Source organism: Rattus rattus, chromosome 7, assembly GCF_011064425.1.
Source record: "Rattus rattus isolate New Zealand chromosome 7, Rrattus_CSIRO_v1, whole genome shotgun sequence".
Classification (NCBI taxonomy): domain Eukaryota; kingdom Metazoa; phylum Chordata; class Mammalia; order Rodentia; family Muridae; genus Rattus; species Rattus rattus.
Genome location: NC_046160.1, coordinates 66,877,327 through 66,903,186, shown reverse-complemented (window position 1 = coordinate 66,903,186; position 25,860 = coordinate 66,877,327). Strand labels below are relative to the sequence as shown.

Genomic DNA, 25,860 nt, shown 5'->3' with positions numbered 1-25,860 from the left:
CGTCACAGAACCTCTGATATAAATTATTCTCCACTCCCTTTGTAATATTTTGATCATAGAGAAAGTGCACCCAATATTGTTGGGTTGAAATGGAAGCACTCTTCTCTCAGATAGCTACATGGTTTGTTTGTGTTAAACACCTTTGATGCCCTCCTCCGTGCCAATCTCTCCCAACATAGAAATATCAGTTGAATTTATCTCACAGTGATAAGATTTCATATATTAAATTCACAAAAGCTTTTGTTTTCACTGTCTTTGAATGCTAACAATGCGTCTAAGATTCTGGGATATGTAAGTAAATCAATACTCTTAGTTTTCAGAAAATCGCAGAGTTCACTAGGCACTATATATCCAGACAGACACTTCACACAGATCTCCATTACTGTGAAATCCTAGAAATGAATTAACATGTCTCATCCAGAAGCACTCTCAAAGTCATAAAAAATAAATAGGGCCACGGTAAACTCTAATGTGCCCATGGTCCAAGGGGATTCTGCTGGGGTTAGCCTCATGCTAAGACTTATTTAACATCTTCATTAGTGGTGTGGAGAGAAAGGAAACACACCAATTACATTCACAAATGGCAATTAATTGGGAAGTATGGTAATTATTAGTATAAAAATGAAAGGAATACAAAGAGGGCTGCGGAGGCCAGACCCATATAAAAAACTTCTAACACAGCAACTGATCAGTAAATTAAAAGGCAAACCCAGAATGCGAACGTCGAGTCCCCAAGAGGTCCTTGGAAATTAGACATTAGAAAGATCAGGCAGTGATGTCACATCAGGGATAAGCTATAAGCCAATTCAGCCTGGCGGCTCAGAGGGAAAGAGGTGATGGCCAAAAAATTCAAAGTGTTCAAAGACCTCAGACACCTTGGGAAGCCATGGCTATTTGCTTGCCTTGAGTCAGGGATAGTTGAAGGTCAACGTGAGGCAGAAAACAGAGAAAACTAATGTCTGGTTACAGTGACTGATCATTTATTGAACCTCAGTAATGACGGAGGTTTACAGATAAAAGCAAAGGAATGTTGTATTGGGCAATCATATGTAGACACCCCACAGTGTTCTGAACGATCTTTAGTAAGGTGGAGGGGGCTATGAGAAATGCAGCCCTAGGAAAGACTCAAGAAGAACAACAGTGAAGAGGAGGAATACGAGGAGGAGGAGGAAGAAGAGGCCAATAATGTCCCTAATGTGACCCTTCACTTTGATTTTGTGCAGATAAATGAAGTTTAGGGTAGAATGTAAAGAAAGAAGAACAGGCTCTCCCTTCCCGGTGAGCTGATAGAATAGCTTGAACAGATTAAAGATGTCCCGAATGCTGAAAAGATTATCAAATCAGTGTCTCTTTCATAACCCTTGCTTCTAGGCAAGGTATGACAATTCCACTAAAACAGTAGAAAGACTTGCACCGTGCTATTGATGGGACGCACATCTTCTCCAGTAACATAAAGTAAGGTGCTCAGTAGTGCTTGGCAATTAAGTGATCAACCATCTTTCGCTGTAGGAAAATACAGAGGATCCCTAACTACCTTCGAAGGGTTCTTCTACATGTTACCGCTGAGAGCAAGACAAGCTCTCCAGCTTTGCAGAGGGAGCTGTGCTGCTTAGCTCAATTAGGAAAAAGAAATCTCTTTCTAAGTTGGTTGAAATAAATGCATATGAAGGAGCAGCCTACGCTTTCTAGGCCATAGGTCTCAATCTTGATGCCAGGGATCACAAGGTGACACTTTTGTGCGTGGCTCAGATTCAGGCAATAATGGGCCAATATTTCAAAGCAAATGCAGCTGCGATGTTTATGTTAAAAACAATAGGTTATGACAGCAGTCAGATGTTCTGCATCCCTCAAGTGTTGAAAATAAATTGTTTCTTCTTTGCACACAAGAGATGGAGATTACCAAGGTGAAACATGACAGAAAATTTGTAGAAAATGATCTTGTCTGTGAGCAAAGCTAGCTTCCTGGTGCAGGCTGATAAAAACGGTACCCCACGGGCCACTGTGGACTGCCTTAATGAGTCGAATGACAGCGAATTTTGAACAAAGAGCCTTGGGGAAAAAAAACCCCACCTATTTTGCTATCTGTCTTGGGCTAAATTTCAATTCACACATACAAAAAAGTAATGAGGCTTTGAGTTTAGACGGCAGTAGGAGGCATTTTCTATTTTATTTCAAGATGGTGGCAAGCCTGGTACACATTAGGCTCGCTGTAATTCCTTGTTAATAAACCGATGGACTGCTCGTCCGCAAGCATCTCTCTCCCACCCGGCCGGCTCTTACCCTGGAACTTGTGCTTTAATCACTAAATGAAAACTCGCATTTCTCAGCACCAAGGCACTGAGAATCCTTCCCTAGACCCAGAGAAGAGCAGCCTGGAAGATAAATCTGAGGCTAATATTATTCCATGAATGACAGAAAAAGGGCAGAGCAACTCACGGACTCTGTCAGAGCTCACTCTGGCCCGACTCTGCTCCTGTACCCATGTTCCCAAGAAACAAACAGCCGCCACAGGTAGAGATTGTCTTGTGAGCAGAACTGACTTGTCCATTTTCTCAATGCCCTGAGTCACTTGGAGAAATGGAGACTTTTTTTTTTTATCACAACTTGGATACACATTAGTGACAGCTGACTAAACTGCCAGACATTATAAGGAGCCGGACTTTCTATATTTATTTTATATGCCATTGTGTGATTTATTCCTTCATTATTGGACCATTTGCTTGGTGGAAGAACTAATTACTAAACTCACTAACACAAATGGGAAGGACTAACTCACTGCACTGCCCCACTAGGTAAAAGACAATGACTTTCATTACAGCCTCGATTCAATTATTACTTGAGTTATTCACATATTACTGAACGCAGTCATATATGTCTACAGACGGTGCTCCCCTTAGTCATTGTAACGTAAGACTTTTAAAATTACACACAATGGAAAAAAAATATCCATGACATTACATGTAGGTCATTTAAACCGCATGGAATTTAAAGGAAGTCTTAATCTTTCTTCTCTTGTCAATAATGAGTCATTGTCCAGATACAGGCTCAGCTTCATCTGAAACTTGTTCTAGAAGCACTAAGGACTTATTCGAAGGCCTTCCCCCCCCCCACCACACTTGTCTGCAGCAGGCAGAGGGGAGAAACCAGTAAACGATGTCGTTTTGATTTTCTAGAACACCTTTTGTCTCTATGCATCTCACTCTAAGTCATTATCTCTGTGATTCACATTGGGATATTATCAATATCAGCTCTGCCATCCATTGGAATCCCCGACTTGTCCAGGGCTCTGCAGTCAGCGCTCACAACCGCAGCAGGTGTAACATGTCTCTCAGCTTCAGACTGAACGAAAGAAAGATACGCCCGAGATACCGGGCACAGCGCTCGCTCGCCTCCCCCAGTTACAATACTTCATTTTTTTTATGAGCTGATCAATGTCGGAACTCTTTGGATATTTCATTTTGAAAGACGTCTATGAATTAGATCCTCCATGCAAGGACTGAGATGCACATATTCTGCTTATGAAAACCTACATGAGAAAATCCAAATATACAAAACATACTGTAAATACATGGTACTTGAGTGTTATAATTATAAGATATGCCAAAATGCACAGTAAATATATGCCGCACTGAAGTATTTTAATATTTATCTTCTTTATATGAATACATATGCATAAAATTCTATAAATAAAATTGCGAGATAGAGTGAATAACATTTCAACACAGAAAATGTATATATGCAAATCTATAGATATATGCATGTGTTTGCAAATCTATAGATACATGTATGCATCTATATTTTCCTGATTGAAGTTTATATCCTACCCTCCATTTTGACTGAAACAGTGAAATAACCAGCAAGTTGCCTCTCTGAAGCCGAAAGCAATTTCCTTTTCTAATTTTAGTTATGCAAAGCCTATGGGCACCATCAGCATTTAGTAATTAGTTTTATAATTACTGCTGTTTTGCTCACTGTCATTCAATTTTTCTTACAACATGGTCTGGGATTGAAACATCCCACATCCACAGCTGTGTAAATTGCTACCCATTTATAAGGGGGAAAAAAAAGTAAGGTCCCGTATACATTATCATTCAGTCAGGAGTGTGGTATGGGTACTTAGGTGATGCCGTCAGTGAGTAAGCTGTCCACTACAATGCCGAGGAAGCTGGAATTGCAAGGTTCGGGGGAGGCTGTCTAACAAACAGCCCGAGGACACAAAGCTCCCAGAACAGGAGGATTACATCAATGCGCACACCGGAATATCAGAAACCTAAAGATCGTGATGTCAAGACAAGCATTTAGACTGTTAGGGGATGCTGTTTCCAGTCTGCGGGAAAGAAAAACACACACAGTACCCAGATATCTACAGGGCTCTGCTGCATTAGGAATACACTGCTTCTTCAAAAAAAGGGACCAAGGCACTGAGGAGGCTACAGTCTTGATAGATTAAAGTTTTCCAAATCTAGTGGAAAGTCCAGCCTCAGGGGTTGATATTTCAGTTCGATTTTAACTGTGAAATCAAAACCCTGATTGACCTCTCGTAAAGACTAGAAGCCCAAGGAGAACAAAGGGCCCTCGGAGTGTCACGGCACTATTAGCCTGAACAGAGCTTCAGGAAGCTTGGGGCACTGTTGGACTGTATCACTTGGAGCTACAGTCCCTCAACATTTGTGAAAATCCAAACAAAATGACCACGAGTCTCCTGACGAAATCTGAACTGTTTAGCCCAAAGCTGGGGTATTGGGTGTTAACCCACATCGTGGAGTTGGCTTCAAAGTAGCCATGTAGCTTACGGCTGGCCTCCCTGAGGACATACGCTAGCATGATACAGAAGTGAAAGTCCACCTGACATGAACTTGGTCTCTTTGTGCCCCATTTCTTCATCTATGCATAGGGACGGTACCCACTGTAAAGGGGCACTGAGTGGCTAAAATAGGAGCGCACTTAAGGTACAGAAAAGCTAATGAAAGCATCCCATGCTCCTCCTGTGGTCTGAGAATGCCTTCAGACCTCTGGTGACAGCACTGTACACTGCTTAGAGTTTTCTTCAGTTTTACAAGCCACACCTCATAGTGTAGTTCTTTACAATTAACCTAACGATTCTTATGTTTGAAGCCTTATTTCTACAATGCATAAATTATACCTATTTTAAGAGCTGAGATGCATCTCCTGTTTTCTTTCTGTCATGTGGCAGGTGGTCAATATAAGCTTTCTATTCTAAATGAATGAAAAATGTTGCAATGGGATGGGAGAAAGAAGAGGAATTGCTGGATCTGCTAACGGTGAGACCTTAGACTAGACAGGGACAGTGTAACTGACTCGCAAAAGCAAGAATTCGAGGTGAAACGCATTGAGAGAAGCTGGTAGCCAGGGTGAAGACTTGACTTTAACCATCACTTCTCAGTCAGCCACAATCATCAACAAACACTTCCAGGGCTGGGGAGATGGGTAGGTAGGTAAAGAGCACATGCATGAAGATGCAAATTTGGATTCCCAACATGCACTTCGAAGCCAGGAATGACAGCACACATCTATAACTCCAACACTTGAAGGGAAGGGGAGATGAGCAGATCCTTGGAGTTCACCGGTCAGCTAGACTAGCTGAATCAATGTGTGTGTAAAACACCATTTATAAAAGACATCTGATACTGACTCTGGCCTTCATATGCGCATATAAACATGTGGACGTGCACTTTACACACACACACACACACATATGTACACACTACGCACATATACACACACATGTACCCACTATGCACATATACACACACATATACACACTACACACACATACACACACACACACTCATGAACACACACACACACAATACATAAATGCCTTTTATTTTATTTTCAGGGGGATACAGAGAAAACTCCAGAAAGGGTAAAGTGCAAACCACAGCAAGCTCTGCCATCCTTCTGAGTCTACACCCTGGAGCTGGGGACACAGAGTCACTGATTACAAAGGGAAGATAAGCCAAACAGATGCCATGGATTTCCTACAACTCTCTCCTTATTCATTATCTCCATATACTTACGGCCAAAAGGCTCATGTGATCTAGTGTTTCTGAGAGTGATAAGAAACTCAGAAGCCACTATTTATCTGTAAACTAAATAGCGATGAATTTGAATAGCATATTTTAGTCCAAATGCTCCAAATATTTTCCCAAACCATTTATAGAGGAGACATTTATACTGGAGATATGCACCCACAGATCTCAGGCACTTGGACTTAGTTTTTGGAAGTTGTCCTCTGGTCTTTCCATCTTCCTCAAATTAAGTCATAATTAAGAGCACTGACGGCTTCTCAGGAGGTTTTGTCTTAATTGTTACTGCTAAGCACACTTAACCAGCTAGATGCAGATATCTAAGTGAATAAAATTTAAAATCACAATTTAGCCAAAAAAAAAAAAAAAAAAAAAAACAAAAAAAAAAAAAAACAGAAACAGAGATAAGCATTTATTCCAGTGAACAAACGGCTACCAATTCCCATTCTTGGTTCATACTATTTAATTTCACACACAGGAAAAAGGAAGCAAAAGGAAAAGAACGTGCAGAACTTCTGCTCCAGGGCGTCTGACACCTCACCTCTGGCCTCTGAAGGAAGCAGTACTCGTGTGATATATTCCTGAACACAAACACACACAGCTCACAGAAATAAAACATGTCTTTGGGGCTGAGGAATGGCTCTGTAGTTGTGAAACCATGATGCTCTTGCAGAGGCCCTGAGTCAGGTTCCCAGCACCCACACGGTAGCTTCTAACTGTCTATAACTCCAGGTCAGAGGGATCTGGGGTCCTCTTCTGGCCTCCACAGACACCACACATACACATATACACAGGCAAAATAGTCACGACCACAAAATATTGTTTGAAAAGCTGTGAAAGATTTTCTTTGATGTTTCCTCAGAAATTCATGAAGTGCAAAGACATGGCTGACAGGAGAGGTACAGGAAGGTGAAGAGGGTACATTGAGAAAAAGTAATTGTTTTAAAATGAAAGAAAAGGGGGTTGGGGATTTGGCTCAGTGGTAGAGCGCTTGCCTAGGAAGCGCAAGGTCCTGGGTTCGGTCCCCAGCCCCGGAAAAAAAAATAAATAAAATGAAAGAAAAGGACCTTTCGATTTATTTTCATAGCGACCTTTCACCATCAATACAAGTTTCTCATTTTTACACCAACTTCACGAATTTTATCTACTTGTAACTTACAAATTAAGAATTAGATGTTTTCCAGGTTTTACTTTGCCGTTATGTAACAGTTCTACCTTATCTGGTCCATTCCTCAAAAAGCATCGCATCCCGACCCAGGTGCCAGCCCAGTCACTTACTAGGGCATGTCCAGAAGCAACACAGGTCTAACTAAAAGCACCCACAGTCTTTTAGGTCTCTAACTCGTACTTTCCATTCACATCTGAATTACTCTGTATTCCCTGCTCCTTTGGGTCTCCCTCTCACCTCCCTGTTTCTCGGTTGCTTCTGATAACACAGATACAACAATTCCAGTGGGAATTTATCTCATATCCTCACTTGCCTGAAGATACCTTTCGGAAAGCCAACTACAAGGTAACTTCCAGTTCGTAAAGGAAACCCACATAAACATTAGTATCTCTAGATAATGAAGGAGAGGCTAGCTCACCAGAAAGAGGTGGTAAAACTTTCAAGACCTCATTAAAAATGAAGCTGTGGGGTTTTTTATTTTATTGTGATATTTCTCATCCATTATTGCATAATCTAATATATTTGAATTAGCAACATAGTTACTTCTGGTTAAAAAATCTTTTTCCACATTAAGAATGCATGCTTCCAAACAACCAAATCTTTATTAAGGGGTCTAAACAGGAGTGGGAAGGAGAAACCCTTGGTAGTTTTCAAAGCTGTGTAACCGTGACAGATGCAGCTCACTTTCTCAAGAACTCCAGGAGCTTTCTCGAGTATACTGAGTATAACATTGAAGTCCCCTTAACGGTTAGTACTTATTAATTCTAACGGCACAACACACTAAAGGGTTAAAACAGGCATAAATTAACTTTATTGTCAATCATTACATGCAGAAGAATAATTAACTCAGTATGTTTATTTATCTACTTTCCCTACTTGATTAAATGAATGATTGATGACAGGTTCCTTGTTTTCTTTTCTTTCTTTTTGTCAGTATAAATGATCAGTATGGAACTAAACGGTGACATTAAAATGAAATCATTAGCAAACTAAGATGTAGACCGATCTACACATAGAATCCTCTGTCTTTCGATATGGAGAAATCTAATCAGATCGTTCCCAGCCCAAACATACACTGAGCATCATTAGAAACACTCCCGAATCAGGCCCTCAGTTTCTACTTTGGCGCATCTCTAGTTATGTTGCAGGCAATTTGTTTCCTTTAAACTCACCATAATAGAACTAATTTGTTGGTTTTTGGACTCACTTGTTGGTCATATTTATGAAGTACAGTGCTAGCATTTGTGGTCTTTACGAAGGGAAACATCAAGATGCCTCTGAGCTAGATTTGTTCAAAATCAGAATATCAAGTCATTGATGAGTGACCACTTTAAGTGACTTGGCTGCTGTGGGGTGTGTTATGATTTGATAACCTTTGAAAGGTTATTGGTTTTAGTTTTGCAAATCAAGTGACTGACAGCAGCAGCAGAGGCCGTCTGTGCCCTTTCCATATGGAGAGGCTTCCCACACCAGCAGGGCAGAAATGGCCCATAATGCAATAGTGAGTTTCTTCCCTCCGTGTCCCTACTGGCCAATGCTACATGCTCTAGAAATAGAAGAGAAACCTTTGGATTTCAGAGAAACCTGGACTTAAAACATCTGATTCACGTGGGCTGCCCTTCTGAGCACTGCTTAGTCGTTATTTAAAATGTTACCACCACTGGACAGTTTTGTACTGCAAATCCTAGAACAAGACTATGAACTGTAATACCTCAGAGGAATAGGTCAGAGAGGACACACAGAGAGAAGAAGGAAATCAGGCTGGAAGGCAGACGGATACTGAGGCGGAAAACTGAGACATTCTGGGAACTCGGATCTCGCCAGCCGCATCCACCAGCACCCTTCACTCAGCGCAGGAATCAAAGCTTTGTACAGACATAGTTCTGAGGCAAGGGCAGCAGGAGAAGAATGAGTTCAACGAAGCACTGGTGAGCATGAGGAACTTTCACTCCGGTTTGGTTAATGCCAGAAAATTGTCTATGTCATATTACCAAAATCCCACAAAGAACAAACAGATTTAATGTCTGATCAAATTACGATCTCCTTGTATAGGTTCATGAGTGTGTGAGCCAGTGTGTCAGTGTAGTTTAGTGGTTGGTTAAGTCGGAACAATCCCTTCTGTGGTAGGGATGAAGTTCCAGAAGCAATCACACTTCCCTGCACATAGTCCCCTGCAGATTATCAGTTATGTCCAGAGGCGAGTCAGTGGAGTTATGCCAAGGCTCACAATGTAACAGCACTGGCATCACTCGGCCTGCAACCTAAGAAACTGTCTTCCTACCAGCCTCAATCCACCTGGGGTACTGCTAGGATGGGGTAGGATATAATGCTGAATAAAAGAAAATCCAGACCAGCAACTAAGTCCATACCGGTTGTCTCTATAAAATCTTTAACATGAACATAAAATTATATTAAAATTATTTCAGTCAAGTTTGCTTTCTTAAACAGAAGTCAATAATATTAGATGTACTTTAACATACTTCAACTTTTACATAGAACGTGGATCACATTGAATGCATTTTGTTTGGTTTTGTCAACATATAAAGCATCTGCATTCATCTTAAGGATTGTTAAATACCATCCTTTTTATATTTATCTTTTGCATTAAAAGGTCACGAATATATAAAGACTATTCAACATACAAGGGGAAAAGACAATATTCATTTTATGCCACTTATACAACTCTGGGACAATTGATACAAAATATTTTCCATTAGTTTCAAAAGTCTTTGTATGCTCCAAGGACCATGCTGCCAATGTATATTTGGAAAATACAATGTGTATGCATAAAAATTGTCTCTCCCTATTATCACATCAATAGTGAAATCAGTAGAGTGATATGACATGGGCAATTATGTCTCTCTGATATCTTAAATCATAATTTATAGATGAAGGCCTATTTCTTTTCTTAAAAAAATTAAAAGAGTAGTAAATGTTTGAAGAAAAGTATCCATTGTGTTATAAAAACAACTTTTACTAAGTACCCATTGCCACAAAAATCTTTAACCTAGAGAAGTTCTCTAATCTATAAGAAACGTGATTTGTAAACACTTAGAAAACATTCTATGAGCAATGGGGTCTGTGATCATTTCACAAAGCTCAATGGCCTTTACTCACAGACAAGCACATGGGACAAGAATTATAGTTGTCACTGTATACTTTTATCAAGCTTAAGAAATGTCTCAAAGATATGTGAGCAACAATTTAAAAGATGAAATGTTTCTTAAGCAACTACTTTGTGAAGTATTTCTAAGTGTGGGAATAAAGTTGAGTTTTAGTAACTTCCTACCATGATAAATTGTGTCTTTTCCTTAGTATATGTGAAATGCTGTCCTCCCAGCAGCATGCAGCCTATCAGAGGGGCGTGCATTCAGAGTACCTCTGGTTCACTAGCACATACCACTCCATCTCACTGAGCAGTTAACTCTTACCCCTTATGCAGAATATGGACAAAGGTGCATGAAAAACAATAAGAAGGAAGATCGGCTGGACTCAGAGTCTGGAGACATTGGCCATTAGGACTGTGATCTCTCTCAGTCATCGTTGCATAGTTCCAGTCCTCTCTGCTCTGCTTTCTCTCTTGTAGAATGAGTCTGTGGTAAATTTCATGTCATATTTCAGAACATAAGCTTATTTTAGTAATCTGGGGTGGCTGTTGTAATTCTCTTGTATACCTATCAAATATAACATGGAACAAAGATTAAATGAGATATTCTCTGTCCATAGACGTTTGAGAACTCTGTTCTAGGGGAACTTTAATATATAAAACTCACTTTGTCTTCTTAACTCCATCAATGGAGTAAAAGTATCCATCGCTGTAGCTTTACACAACCAGAATGTAGACACCGGATCTGAGCTTAAAACAGGCTCGGTACCTCTGATGCTAAATTACAGAGAATTAACACATATTAATTTCAATCTGGTTGTGCAAATGCTTCTGGCATTTCCTTCAGCACTTAAACTCATTTTCAGAGAATGGACTGCTGTAAAAGAACGCAGGCTCATTAAGAGTTTATTTCCTCAAAATGCTGAAGGACGGCAACTTTCTACTGTGGGGAGCCCAGCAAGCAGCGTTCATCTCCTTAGAGGGGGTGGGAGAAAGACCCAGCAGCACTCGGGGCTCGGAAATGAAAATTTTCATCTTGTTGTAGCACCCTGGCTTACCTTGTTTCAAGGCTGGCTGTGTTTTCTTTACACAGAATAAAATCTTAGCAGGAGCAGAAGCCAAATGCATAAAATGAATGATCAACTTACAATTCGCATGAATCTATTCTTTCATGGCCCTCTGCTTAAAAATAGCATCATAAATGCACATCTGCAAAGACTGTGGACTCTCCCCCCTCTTCCCTCAATTGTACAAATTATTAGAGTCGTTGACAAAAGGGGTTTTTTTGTTGTTGTTGTTTAGGGGTTGGTCTGGGCACTCTCTTGGCAGACTGCCACTTTTCTAGCAGTAGAAATACAGCTTGCAGAAAAGCCACATTGTACAGAACAGCTGTTCTGTTAAAACACGGAGCTAGCAGCCCAAGAAATGACTGACTTCACATGTGAGGCAAAATCGTTCCCTCCCTTTGTACTAATTTAAATGAAATGGAAGTACAAAACATTCACTTCCACGGCGTCTAGTCTCCTTCTCAATTACAGCCTGTGGTGACTTGTGTGTAAATCCGAAGTGAGGGGCAGTTTGCCTCAGCCGCCTTGCCCCAGGGCCCTTGAACTTGGACCATCTGACTTCCAGGCTCCAAGGACAGGGTTCAGTCTCTGGTGTGATAGTTTCTATATTAGGATTAGAGGGGCTGAGGAAACCATGAATACCAGGATTTCAGATTTTAAAAAGATACCTTTCTCTATCTATTAAAAGCACGGGCAGCAGAAAGGAAATCCTAGACTGTAGTTCATTCAGCTGTTGGTTTGTGTTCACAGACTGTAGTGTGTGATTTATGCTGTCAGTTGTTTGAGATATGTTGATATAAAAGAGATATAAGGTATTCTGCTTAAAACAATCTTTTGCAATGGAAACCCTTCCTTTCGTATGTTCAAGCCAAATCTCAGGGCCCAAGTTCTCATTAAATGTCACCAGGTTTACGCCATTTTCTATGATACATGGTAAATTCAATGGTTTCCATGAGTAGTTAAAATTAAGTCAACGGACACGTTTTTGTTGAGAAAGGTACCATGAGCACTTTTTTTAATTTGCTCACTCATGTGCAATAAAAATGCGAGGCGTCTTTCAGACCAGTGTAAAGGCTGCCTGTCTTAGACTTTACACTTCTTTTGATATAAATAATATCTACCATTATCTGATTTTTTTTTTACTGACAAAAATTGATACCCTAAAACCCAAGTAAAATTACTCCTACTTAGCCAAACTCATGGGAGAAAAGTTTCACATATATTCATTATTATTTCAATAAATTGGTCTTTGAATTTCAGGCATCAAATGTTTAAAAACCATTTTGTTTCCTTATCAATTCAATGAGATATCTACACACTGACAATGTGTAAAGCAGTTTCATAAATCTTATTCTGATTAAAATACTTTAAGATTCTCAAGTCACTCATGCCATTTAAGAGATACCAAATTTTCTCTATTCTGAGTTAGTATTTTTCCACATTAGAATCTGAAGTATGTTTTAAATAGTGCATATTAAACTCAACCTTCTTCCCAATTCCTGATTACTTTGTCTTGAATATCTTAATAATACAATAACAAAAACCAAACAGAAACCTTAGCATGCAGTACAATTCATAAACAGAAGTCCCATTAAGCCCTTGATAATTCCTCTACAAATTCAAGCTTTTCATTAAGTTGCCTCCTGGACACTCAAACAGTTGAGAGTCTCGGATTCGAAGTTCCAGATAAGAGATATACATATGTTACAACAGAGACTTGGAGTCAGAAGCTCCCGATTCCATCCACGAAGAATTGCTGCGCCATTCTGAAGACACTGAGGTGACTGGGCAGATGCACCATCACCACATCCATATACTCTGCTTTGCCTCCAGCACTGGGCATGCGCACTGTGCCTTCATCCTAGGCAGCTGAATCTCTGTATTGTAGACTGAATGGATATCCCCTCAGGATATTGTATGTTAAAAGCCCAATTCCTCATGGTGATGGTATGTGGAGGGTGAGGCTACGGGAAGCAATTGCCATGAGGGTGTTGAGGGTGGAATTCTCAGACATGGGATTGTTGCTCGTGAGATGAGACAAAGGGACACACATTATCTTCCTTTACCTCCCTGTCTTCCCATCACACTCCTTATCTACCAGAAAGTTGGTCTTCACTGAGAATTAGAGCATGCCATACTGAATCTTAGTTTTCTAGATATCCAGAGTGATGAATCTATTGTTTAAGCCAGTAAGAGCCGGTTCGTAACCAGGCGGAAACAAGGGTCATATGTTCGGGGGGGTTGGAGAGATGACTCAGTGGTTAAGAGCACTGACTGCTTTCCCAAAGGTCCCGAGTTCAAATCCCAGCAACCACATGGTGGCTCACAACCATCTGTAATGAGATACGATGCCCTCTTCTGGTGTGTCTGCAAACAGCTACAGTGTACTTATATATGATAAATAAACAAATCTTTAAATGGAAGCCAGTAAGAGTATAGTGTATATCATAGTAGTCAAAACTAATAAAGATATCTGACAAAGACCCCCGCCCTCTCCTGATCTCGGTGTCTAACTGAAAAAAGCTCACACAGCAGCAAGTGCAATGACGAGACACTACCAGAAGGCAGTGTCTGGCTGCTGTGTGTGATAGCCTGACTGATGAAAAGCCACCCTGGATACACCCTGAACACCTTGGTCAAGGATATGCTTGTGCCATCAGTAGTTCCATATCAACAGGAGATGCAATGGAAAACACCGTGGATCAGGTGTCGGCTAAGCCAATGTCACCTTGCCACTCTCTGCAGCCCCCTTCCCCCAAAATGCCCCCACATAAGGTTTGCCCACATTAGTCTCTCAGCTCCCTCCTGTCTCCCTAGAACATACTGCGATTGCCACACTTTCTTATGCTCTCTCCCTTCCTCCTTTCAACATGGAAAAAGAGAGCAATTTTGCTTCTATGCTAAAATCCTTGTAAAAACCTGGATACTATTCATCTATTTTTTTTTACAGAAGAAAGCCAATATTTTAAAGTATTTATATAAAATCCAAACTGTGTACACAGTCTGTTTTTATCATCAGTGCTGATATTCAACACAGTCTTATTTTTCAAACTCTAAAATTATGTATGAGTGATGTGCTTTAATTACCAGACATTACCAATTTTTTGTTTCTAGGCTGCTTTGGGAAACTGTGATAAGGAGCTCCCTGCATGTTGGTGTCTTTTAAGCATTTACACAGAACGTTCGCACATGGAGAACTTGGCTAGTACTTTGTAAAGAACAGATCCCAGAGAGTAAGAAAAAGACCAAGGGAGCTATTTTCTGCAGACTGTGTTTGATTTCTTGATAAGTTGCTAAAGTTGAATCCTGCTATCCAGTTCAATCCTGTTCCTTCATTTTGGCACGGTTTTAGAAACGTGTGAAATTCTATCTGCAGAAGATCACATTGGCTTTGCCCATCTAAGTCAGTGTGATAACGGCAGCTTTGGAGTCTTGGGCTAGGGATGTAGCTCAGTGTAGAGTATCTAGTCAGCACATGCAAGGCTCCAAGCCTGATCCCCAACACTGCAGGTACAATAAGAATGACCGCTATTATGATCAACATAACTCTAGTTACATTAAAAACAATCATCATCATTATTATTATTGAAGGGCTGAGGACTGAACCCAAGAATTTTTTGTGCTAATCAGGCACCATAACACCCCACCTCTAATACTGGATTATTGATAAACAAATTCCAAATGTCTTATTCCTAATAATTGTTTCAGGATAGCTACAGTCACAGGAGGATTTAAACAGCCAATTCAATTACAAAGGAAACTAATTAAGTTATATGGACAGGCAAATCAAAAGTATTTAACCCAAACAGCCAGTTGTTTGATAGATAATTTAAGTAAAAAGAAAAAAAGAAGGGTTTCACATACAATATTTCACTTTATTTTTTGAATAATCTCCAGAGAGAACTATCAAAATAAGCCCATTTTTTAATTATTTACTACACTAAGTTGTTAAAACAGCCAAAGTAAGCCAAGACACCTTAAGTGCAGAAAAATGTATACAACCATGGTTACCTCAATATATATTACAACCACACCTTTGGCTGGAGCACAAGTTATTTACTGATTATCATAGTATACAGGTATATTAACATATATCAACTCCAAATATTGCTTTAAATTACATTCCAGGTCATGTTGTCATTCTTATACCTTAAATATGAACCAACCTGTACAATTAGTACTACAATCCTATAAAAATGCTTCTTTAAAAAAATCACTGTCCTCGACTATTCTGATGGCAAAGGCAGGAACTGGCAACCTATGGGTTAAAGCACAGGTACGCACATGAGCCCCATCTGTAGACATGCGCTGTCAGTGTAGAGAAGGGATGTAGAGATGTTCACAAGGTGTAACAAGGTCAAAACTGAAAGGCAGAATCATGCAGGAAAATGGACTGAACAGAATTCTACTCCGAACTTCACTACTCATTTTGTTTTTCCACCATTTTTTCTTTGATTACTGTTACATTTATATCCATAGGAGCCTCACATGAATATATAAATACAACTGCTGAGGCCATTCAGCATGTATGTATACGGATGATTTCAGGGCTTACCCACACAGCATTGGATAAGCTAGGGTCTCATCCTGGGGGAAGACTGATTCTTCCTCTCTCACTGCTCATTAGTAGAACAGACAAACGAGTGTAGGGTTCTATGCCAAACTAGATTCACCTACAGTACAACTCTTGTAGATAAGGCTCAGAGAGCATTGTGGAAGAGAAGAAGCGTTCAAGATCCAGAGGTTCTGGAAGTCTACAGTGAGATTGTGCTTCCTCAGAATGACAATCCAGCTATACACATGGCTGCCCAAGTAAGACCCAAATAACGACATCAACAGATGGGCTAAGATGAAGGGAAGAAACTTGATGGGGCCACCCATATACAAAGAGCTACAGGCTGCTGATCATTAATCACTTCATCTTCTCATTGAACTTTTCAATCTCTCAATTTCTTTTCTTTTCTTTTTTTCCAAATATGAATGGGATAAAAGTATGACTTCTAAAGAAGATAGGTCAAAAAATTCTCTTTATCCTCATTTCTGGCCCAGATTCTGGCATTAACGGACACACTACAGACTCGAAAAGGATGTGAAAATCTGTAGCCAATCAGTATTCAAAGCCACATTAGTTTTCATAGGTAGAGGTCACCACGTGTTTATTAAGGCACAGCTAAGACATATGCACAGTTTCTAGGAAGCAGTTTCAGAAAATTAAGGCCACAGTACAATTTCAATCATATAAAGCAGTCAGAGGTGACTCTTTGCTATGCTCATGAAATATTGTTGTTATCCGCAGAGTGCTGAAACAATATATTATGCTTTGTGAGAGGTTACAGGGCTAACAAAAGCATATTAAAGACTTCCAGCCCTAAAGAACAGAGCACAGAAACTTGAAAGTCCTAAATAAGTGGATACCAAACAGCGTAAGATAGTGGCACAGGCCACAGGGTGTAATGAATGACACATAACATTAGTAGGAACCAATAGGTTTTCAAAGTAAGTCAATGTAGTATAGAATTCAAGTGTGTGGCTTAAAGTTTTGCCAAGAAAGTAAAAGTAAATAAGCAGCGTGTAAAGCTCTGGGGACCTCGTCTGTCGACATTTTTACAAGACTTTGTTCTTTGTTTTCAGGCTCTGATTTGTAATGATTACATGTATTCAAATCTTGGGATCAAAACAGATTTAAAAGAGTTCAATGGGAAAATGTGTATGTGAATTCATGTGTCCATATGTCCATATGTCCACGTGTTCTGGTCATATTTTTAGTCCAAGACCCAATAGAGATATAAAATACCCTCATGTTGAGGGGAACAAGGTAAAATGAAGGATAGAAGTATTAGCAGAATACAAAGTGAAAGCACATAGGTTGTGTTACTTCTAATACGTAGCTTGTAGAAACCTGAGGCACCTCAGAAGAGTCTAATTCAAGATACTTACTGCTAAATCTCTTCTACGAAACTTGTGTTCAAAATTAGAAAGTAAGTAATCTTCCATGACAGAACTGTTGAGATAGATAGATAGATAGATAGATAGATAGATAGATAGATAGATAGGAAAGAAAGGAAGAAAGGAAGAAAGGAAGAAAAAGGAAGGAAGGAAGGAAGGAAGGAAGGAAGGAAGAAAGAAAGAAAGAAAGAAAGAAAGAAAGAAAGAAAGAAAGAAAGAAAGAAAGATCATCGTCTTCTAGAAAATGTAAACACTCCAAGGTGGAGCGCTAAAGAAATTATGAGAAAATACAGTTAGAAATTTGTTAACCAGACTACACACTGGTACTCATGGGTTTTGTGAGACTGGGATTTTCAACTCCTCTCTATACATCTGCTAGTGAGCCTATGGGGCAAGGACTAGGGCTCATCCAAGAACCTACACTCCCTCTCATGCCTGCTCTACAACCCAAGTTACTTTTCCTTTGATTTCACACTGTTTGCCATTCTTCTCCCTCCAGTTTTCCTATTTTTCCTTTTTCTTCTTCCAGTTCTGATTTGTACCTGTCCACACCTGCCCAAGCATATCATTTGATAAGTGTTATTACGTGTGAAAACAGAAATCTTTATTATTATTCCTTTCTAAAGCAAGACCCAGTACTCTTCCAGGTACAAAGCAGAGTTATTAGCTGTTAAAATGAACAAGAGGAGCCAGATGACGCTTTCAATGATCTCATGCCACAGTCCACAGGCAGATACATAAAGATACATAAAGGAATAGGCTAACAATAAAGCAACAGAACAATGTCAGTGTGGCTGGTGATTCGGGAAGAAGAGAATTTTATATAAGAATGGGACATCTGAACTGGGTATCAAAAGCTGAACAGGAGCACACCAAACTCACCAGATGTAGTGAGCTCAGGAAACTACTTCAAAGCACAGAACTTTAACGTGACTAGTACTACAAAAGTCTTAGGGAACAGATGTTCTCTCTGGCCTTCATTCCATTTTGTCCCCAAAGGCTCTCCATGGCGGGTAGCTTTCCCTGTGCCCCATGTTCAACACATAGGCTAAGAAGAATCTTTAAAAAAAGGTATGTCCCTCATCTTTTTATAGACCCTTCCAACTAGTCATATCCATACATTCTGTCCAGTCTTCACTGAGCCTGGAGATAAGAATAATAGTCTTCAGATCTTCTTTATTGAAGGCTTTCAGGGTCACAAAAAATTTGATTAAAGTGAATGTGTTACAGTTTTCTCTTGGTAGTCTTTGTTATGGAAAAGCTAGCTAGCTACAGCACTTGTCCTAGATGAGGGGGAAAGGGAGTGTGTGTGTGTGTGTGTGTGTGTGTGTGTGTGTGTGTGTGTTCCTACTAAGAGGACATTTCAGTATAATAGAGACATATATGAGAACACACACAGATGTCTTGCAGCACTGACTGCTATTGGGAAAACAGATGATAGTGGACAGAAGGCAGATGGAGCTCATGTTCATTTTCTGTTCTCGCATTCCAGAAACCCACCCTTCTTCCCTCCAGGTATCCAATTTTTTTATTTTGGAAAAAATGAATCCAAAAGACAAGAATGAAGTACAAGAACTAATACCATGGGGAGAATATTTTAATAAGTCTTGTGTTTTTAAAATGTATCCATGTCTTAGCCATGTTTCTTTATGGTAGCTTCCCAAAGAGGTCCAGTGAGAGTTGCTGGCCATGGACTTGCCTTGCTCTGACTCAAGCCATGTTGGCATAAGTGGCCCTATACCACTGCACTATGAATATGAGATCAGCTGTTCCTTGTAAATAACTGTCAGGCACCCCTTGATCGTCACACATTCTCAGCGATAATTCTTCAAAATAAGCTTTCCTTCAGGTTTGAGGTTGAAAAGAATTCTAGGTGTTCAATCGCAAAATACACACAAGAAATGGGGCCAATGAGTCAAAAAATAACATATAGCAACACACATACACACACACACACACACACACACACACACAGAGGCACGCACGCGCACACACACACATACATAAAAAATCAGAAATGTTACATAATATATACTTTTCATGCTAAATTATGTTATAATTATCCATATGTCACAGTCCACACATGTAGACAATGAAAACTTTTCATGATAATGTGAAACTCCAAAAGAATCTTAGAGATATATTCTTTCCATCATTTTCCCCTATTTGTCAAAAATATTGCTCTATGAGAGAAGGAGCCTGGGCAAGCAGGGCAGCATATATATATATTGCTTGTCCAACCATCATATCAAGTCAAATCAAATATTAGTTTTTAAATGACCTCCTCACAGAAACAGTAACCTCAGATACACACAGAAAAGGGTAGCACGTCACTAAAAAGGCTTCCTGGAGGCATACCTGAGAACAACAACTACATGATATTAGATTTCCATGGGCTACTAAGGCCAGGCACAAATTGCTCAAACAAACAGCAACAAACACTGGCAGCCCTGCCTCTAGGCATGTCCCCATGTGATGCCACAAGCAACTTTGGACGGAGGCTGATGGAACTAGAGACCAGAGTGAGTCCCTCAGTCTCCTGAGGAGAATGGAGGCAAGAACAAGAGCCAAGTAAGTGCCAGGTTCCCATTGCTAAACTTGCTCGTCCATCTCTAAGGAAGCTTCATCTTAAAATCTAACAAGAACTCACCCTTGGTCCTGAAACCCTTGCCTATGTGAAAAGAAAAACAAGGAATGCCACAGGCCTGAGTTCAGAAGAACAAACCAACATTCATCTGGCAGGGTTTCAGAAGAAGGGAGTGTGCATGTTGTTCAAGCATGAGTGTCATCTGCTAGAAGCAAACGCTTATCAGCATACACCGAAATGCCAGAACAGTAAGAGGAAAAGCTTCCTGGCTGTGCAGATGGAGAAGACATGCTCAGAGCACCTTGGAAGGCCCGTACCTCTCCCACAACCAAAATAAGCCATGACCGTACCCATTACTTCACATGATTACGCCAAAGGAATGATCGCTAGGGACAACTGTCTAGGTATGAGTTTGACATTTGAATATGAACAGATAGCATAATTTAATGGAGCCCTGCCAGTTTCTCCTCACACGCATGCATACTCAGTCTCCATGTATGACTCTTCAACACATGCACGCCTGGCTCACATGTAGGCCAGAAGAGGATGTTGGGTCCCCTGGGTCTGGAGTTAGAGATGGCTGCAAGCCACCATGTGGGTGCTGGGAACCAAACTGGATTCTCTGCAAGAACAGCCAGTGCTCCTTGCTGATGAAGAGTCTTGAGACTCTTTGAAGTAAAATTTTATAAAGATAGAAAAGCTCTTTAATCAGCAGCTGTCTTGCATGTTTCCCAATTGCTCCTCTGCAGTCTAAGGCTGCCATCCATTTTACATATTCAGCACCATCCTCTGCCACATACGAAGGCAAATTATCATTTAAAACTCCGTAATGTTTGAATTGAAATAAAAACTCAGGTGTACAATGGCAAATACCCTCAGATTAATTGAGTTGCAAGAGACATACTCCAAAAATGGACTGAAGTCCATGATATTAGAAGGACGGAAAATTTATCTAGTTTTAGTAAATGTCAAATCAGCAGCCATTGCTTTTAAGATTAATAAAAGATGTAATGGTTTCCAGATAGCCTCTAAATAGAGATTACTATGAATGGAGAAGTGATTTAGCAACAGTCACCACAATGAGATTTCTTTAAAGGTTACAATCATCAGTTATTTAGCTGAAACACTGCCGAGAACGCCTGGTCATTTCGTGAATAATGCATAATGTTCATTGTAGACTTGATCTGTACTATAACAATGCAGGTATTTCTAAAATAATAGAAAAAACTATCTGTTGCCATCCAATTGCTTAACATATCATTTCCATGAAGTAATTGACTCGGGACATCTTACACACTGTCACCTGAGTGTTCCCCCTACAAGCATAACTTGTAATAATCTGTATACAATGGGCATCACACAACAAACTCATCAACCTTTATAGACTGCTAAGAAAGGATGTGATGAATGCCGGGCAGAGAAAAAGACCTTTCGGAGGCAGCAAATTAAAATGATTAAAATTCGACATAGTTGTGTGGGACAAATTTAAATTTCAGCTTTGAAATTTAATTATTAGCATGATCAACTCATCACATTAAAAAAATGTTGCCTACACAGTGTGAGTACTTTTCATATAAATTTCAAAATGCCTTTAGGTTTAAGGTTTATTCAAGAGGCTGTCTGGAGAGGCTCAAAGTATAATGTCTGTCTGTTTTATGGTTGGATTATGAACTGCACTTCACAGGATGCTGCAGGCTATTTATATAAGCTTGTTTATCCATATGAACTTCTTCAAGGGCACAACATAGAAGACCTTAATAAATTAAAATGAATCTCTTTTGATGTTGTTGTTTCATGACTATTTGATCGAAATGAGTAGCAGTTTTGCATTAAAGAACTAGGATAAAGCAATAAGCTGTGTGCATATTCTACAGCAGTGCCAGCTCACAGGAAGTATTCCTGCATCCTAAAGACTCAGGAGAGCCAGTATAGATAGGATGGAGTCACTTGAGCTGACATCTTCAGCTCTAGTCTGTTGTAAGTTTATTAGTAATGAACATGTATCAATTTCCATGCTCCACCATAATCATTAACTAAGATTTATTATCTCCTTCTAGGCTCAGCAACCATCGGAACCTCCCTGTGGACATCAGTGGTACCACACACCCTTGCTTAGACTGGGAGCACCCACGGGAGATGTGACCATGCCCTATCTTCCTACCCATCTTAATCATACCAGGTAATTACATAGCTGAACTGACTGAAAGACACACAGTGAAAAATCAATTGGCAGTTACAGTCTATGCCTGACAAAATTCTCACCTGGAATGCTTGATAATTATGACACGAATTGAATATTGTTTATAGCACTGATTCTGGTCTTAGGTCTGTTATCAATTCACTGCAAACTCATCTCTCATCTGTGTAAAATAAGTCAATATTCCTAAATGATCTAAAGGTACACATCTGAAAAAGACCACAGCTCCAAATATAAGTTGTTTCATTATACAAGAACTGAATGAACAGACCATATAGTCATCATTCTTTTTTCTATTTTGGCTTCCATCTCTACCAAGAGAGCCTTTTCACTTTAAATTCATTCAAAATGAAAGCAAATTATAGCTGTACTAAGCAAATAAATATAAGTCCAGTCTATCAATTTATATAAAATTAAATAATATATTTTTACACTGTGTGGTTTTTGATTCACCAAACTTATCTGTTCCTTTCACATTATTCCAACAAAACATAAAGATAATCATGCCTGACCTAGAGTAAACAGTTTACCTAACACACTTATACAAATATTTTGTGAAATTTCAGGGTCACTATGGTATCTAGGACATGCATTTGTGTGTCACCAAGTTGATAATTTACATTCTCAAAGGCAGAACAGCCAACAGGAATGTGTGATCAATGTTGTCATGTTAATGTCCTACCCATGAGGGGGACTTTTGGTGTGTGTTTGTTAGAGAAGGTCTGAGTAGATTCCAAAGCCAAAAATATTTACTCTAAGTTCCCTTATAGGAAATTTTGTCAACCCTGCTCAAGAGGAAAATAACATGAAGAAAACCAAATTCTAATTTTCCTCTCTCAACCAGAGCACAATTCTTTTTTATTATCTAATTTCTTAACATATTCTAATCACATTTCTCCTTCCCTAAAATCCCTGCCCATCCAACTTCAAAACAAAATAAACAAAGAGAATAAAAAAGACAAGCAAACAACAAATGGGGGAAAAAATCACATAAAAAGCATGAAGTCCACTTTGTGTTGGCCAACTGTTCCTCGGAATGGGTTGATATACTCAGTGCTACTCCACTGGAGAAAATTCAACTTTCCCTTTTCCAGCTGGTATCAAATGCAAACAGTTTCTTGGTCAGAAGTGGGACTTTATGTCAACTTCCCTTTCTCCCATGAGTACAATGCTTTGTTACAGATGAAACCTGTCTCTCTCATCTGAAATGTTGGCAGCTAGAAATGTCACAGATTTCAGATATTGGAATGTTTGCATATACATAAAATATCTGAAAGAAAAGAGCCAAAAGTCATTTATTGCTCGCATATCCCTATGTACATATCCCTATGTGTGCCGCCTTAATATAAGCTTATATCTTATTCTTCATAATTGCATACAGGCATGCCACAAAGCTTTCTCACTGTGGTATCATGATGGGATACTCTGAGCATTGGAGGGCTTCTAAGGTCAAAGCTTGTGACTAGGAATTGTCAAACTAAGTGATTCACATATGTGTGATCACAGCTCTGAGCACGCAATGACAAGCAGTCATAGTCACAACTGATGCTTCAGTTTGATCAGAATTCAAACAAAAGGTTACAGCACTTCACCGGCACTCTTTCCAACAACTTCCCCAACACAACCAAAGCTACAAGGACTTCCCCAGTGGTAGCTGGCAATACGAAGTCACCTAAGAATCATTTTGGATAGGCATAGTGGCATGGGCCTTTAATCTCAGCACTTGGTAGGCAGAAGTAAGCAGATCTCTAGGAGTCTGAGAACTTGGTCTGAACAGTGAGGTCCAGAATAGCCAGGTCTATATAGTGAAACCCTGTCTCACCCTGAATCTCACAAAAACTGGAGCTAGCCATCCCTCATCATTTAAGAGGACCTGAGTTTGATCCCAGGTCACAGGGCAATTTACAACTACTTGTAATTTGGGATCCAGGGAGGTCTAAGGCCTCTTGCCTCCCAGGGTAGTCCCACTCACATGTACATAGCTCCCCCCACACACATACATACATATAATTAAAATAATAAAAATAAATCTTAAAGAAAAGAACTTAATTTGCCTTTTGCCCACAGGTGAAATCATCTGCACCTCATTAGTCTGTTCTCATCTGATGCTTGCAAAGTTTCCTGATATAACGTTAGGACATGAGAATCTCAAGAGATTTTTCTACCAGCCACTATGAATAATATACCCTTAAGAAAAGAAAATCAATCACCAATAATGTATACATCAATTAATTCATGCATATTTGAACACTAAAAATGCCCTTAAATTTTAGAAGGTTCAGGAAACAAGAAAATTCTAAAATTTAATCTTCAGAGGGACAAACCTACTACTAAAACATAATTTTAAGAATAACTATGTCAAGGATTTGAAAAAAATATGTTTGTATTCATAAATTTCAGCCAACATGTCCATAGAAAACTTTGAAAAATTAATAGATGGATTGATTTTCAACGTCAATAAAATCATGAGTTCAAAACCACCTGCTCTGGCTGGGCCTGGCCCTCTCCCTGCCTTTGTTCACTTAACACAGAACACACTAGCTCCGTCTGTGGTCCCCATCACTCCCCGTACACCAGTTGTTAAGAAGGAGCATGTATTCATACAGCACAAATGAGAACACACGGAAATTATTTCATCCCAACTTCCATAAAATCTTATATAATGTAAAAGAATGTTTAGGCGAGCAGACTTTTCTAAAGCAAAATAGAAATAGAAGAGATTTATTTCACCTTCACATGGTGTCTTTCTCATGCAGAGTTCAGATTTCCACATTTGAATCCCTTTAAAGGATTTGATATGCAGGAAAAGAAGAGAGGATGCTGGTGAACATTTCATTCCAGAGGCACGGACAGAGCACCCTAATCCAGACAAAGCAGTGGCCGAAGACCTACCTTTTACAGAGGTGTTTGGTGGAGGGCCTTCCATCCTCAGGTTCCATGGAGGGTCCCCTTGGTTGGCAAAGTCCCTCATCTTGAGATAACTAATTGTAAGTCGAATGATGGACGCCTTGTCGAGCTGGCTGGTGATGGCGGCAGGAAGAGGCAAGAGCTTGGCCAATTCATAGAACTCAAAGTTTTCTTTTCCCCGGCGGGAGCGAGCAGCATCTCTGGATTTCTCCTTTCTCAGTGCTTGTAAACTGGAAACAAAGAGGTAGGAAAGGGTTTAGAACATGTGGTTCCATCTCCTTTCCGCCAAGGCATGCTGTTATAGCCACAAGCAGTTTAAGACTCAACTTGTAATGTTGTGTTCCTATACCAAACCTCAAGATTTGTCTTATTCCACTAGATTTAACCACCAAAGGAAAGACTTCGCAAGTTTTGTTTCAGTTATCGTCTTGGAGAATGAAGGTAAACACCCGTGCAAGTCACTTTGACAGAATCAGCTGGGACAGTGCTCCAGTGTCCTTAGCCCTCTACAAGGATCTTTATCTCAGTCACATGATGGAAGTGTCACGCTGAAAATACAGGCTGCAAATGGTCTTGGTGTCCACTTGATAAGAGAACACTGTAACCACACCAACAGGCCCGTATCAGCATAGGGCTAGAGTCTCAAAGACTAGAGGAGGCACTGCCACCAAAGAGTCAAGCTTCCAGATAGCATGAGTTTTATGTTGAAAGATAAGCTCTGTCTGGGTTATTAAAATTTATAGACATTATAGACATATTACTTCACAGAGGAGGCAACAGGTTGGATCCAGAATTTTCCTTTAACTATTCATGTGCATTTCTGTTTGAAGTG

General features: G+C 39.8%; 1 protein-coding gene across 7 annotated transcripts in view; it reads right to left on the bottom strand.

Annotated features, from left to right (window-relative positions):
- Positions 1-25,860, bottom strand: part of Npas3 (neuronal PAS domain protein 3) — an 814,553-nt gene that overhangs the window by 538,986 nt on the left and 249,707 nt on the right. For 5 of the 7 annotated variants that reach the window (XM_032907728.1, XM_032907729.1, XM_032907730.1 and 2 more), the window contains one exon: positions 25,014-25,258. In XM_032907728.1, coding sequence (XP_032763619.1) covers positions 25,014-25,258 — 245 coding nt within the window. Of the gene's footprint in view, positions 1-24,851; positions 24,903-25,013; positions 25,259-25,860 lie in introns of all 7 variants that reach the window. The other 2 variants (XM_032907733.1, XM_032907727.1) reach the window with 1 other exon arrangement.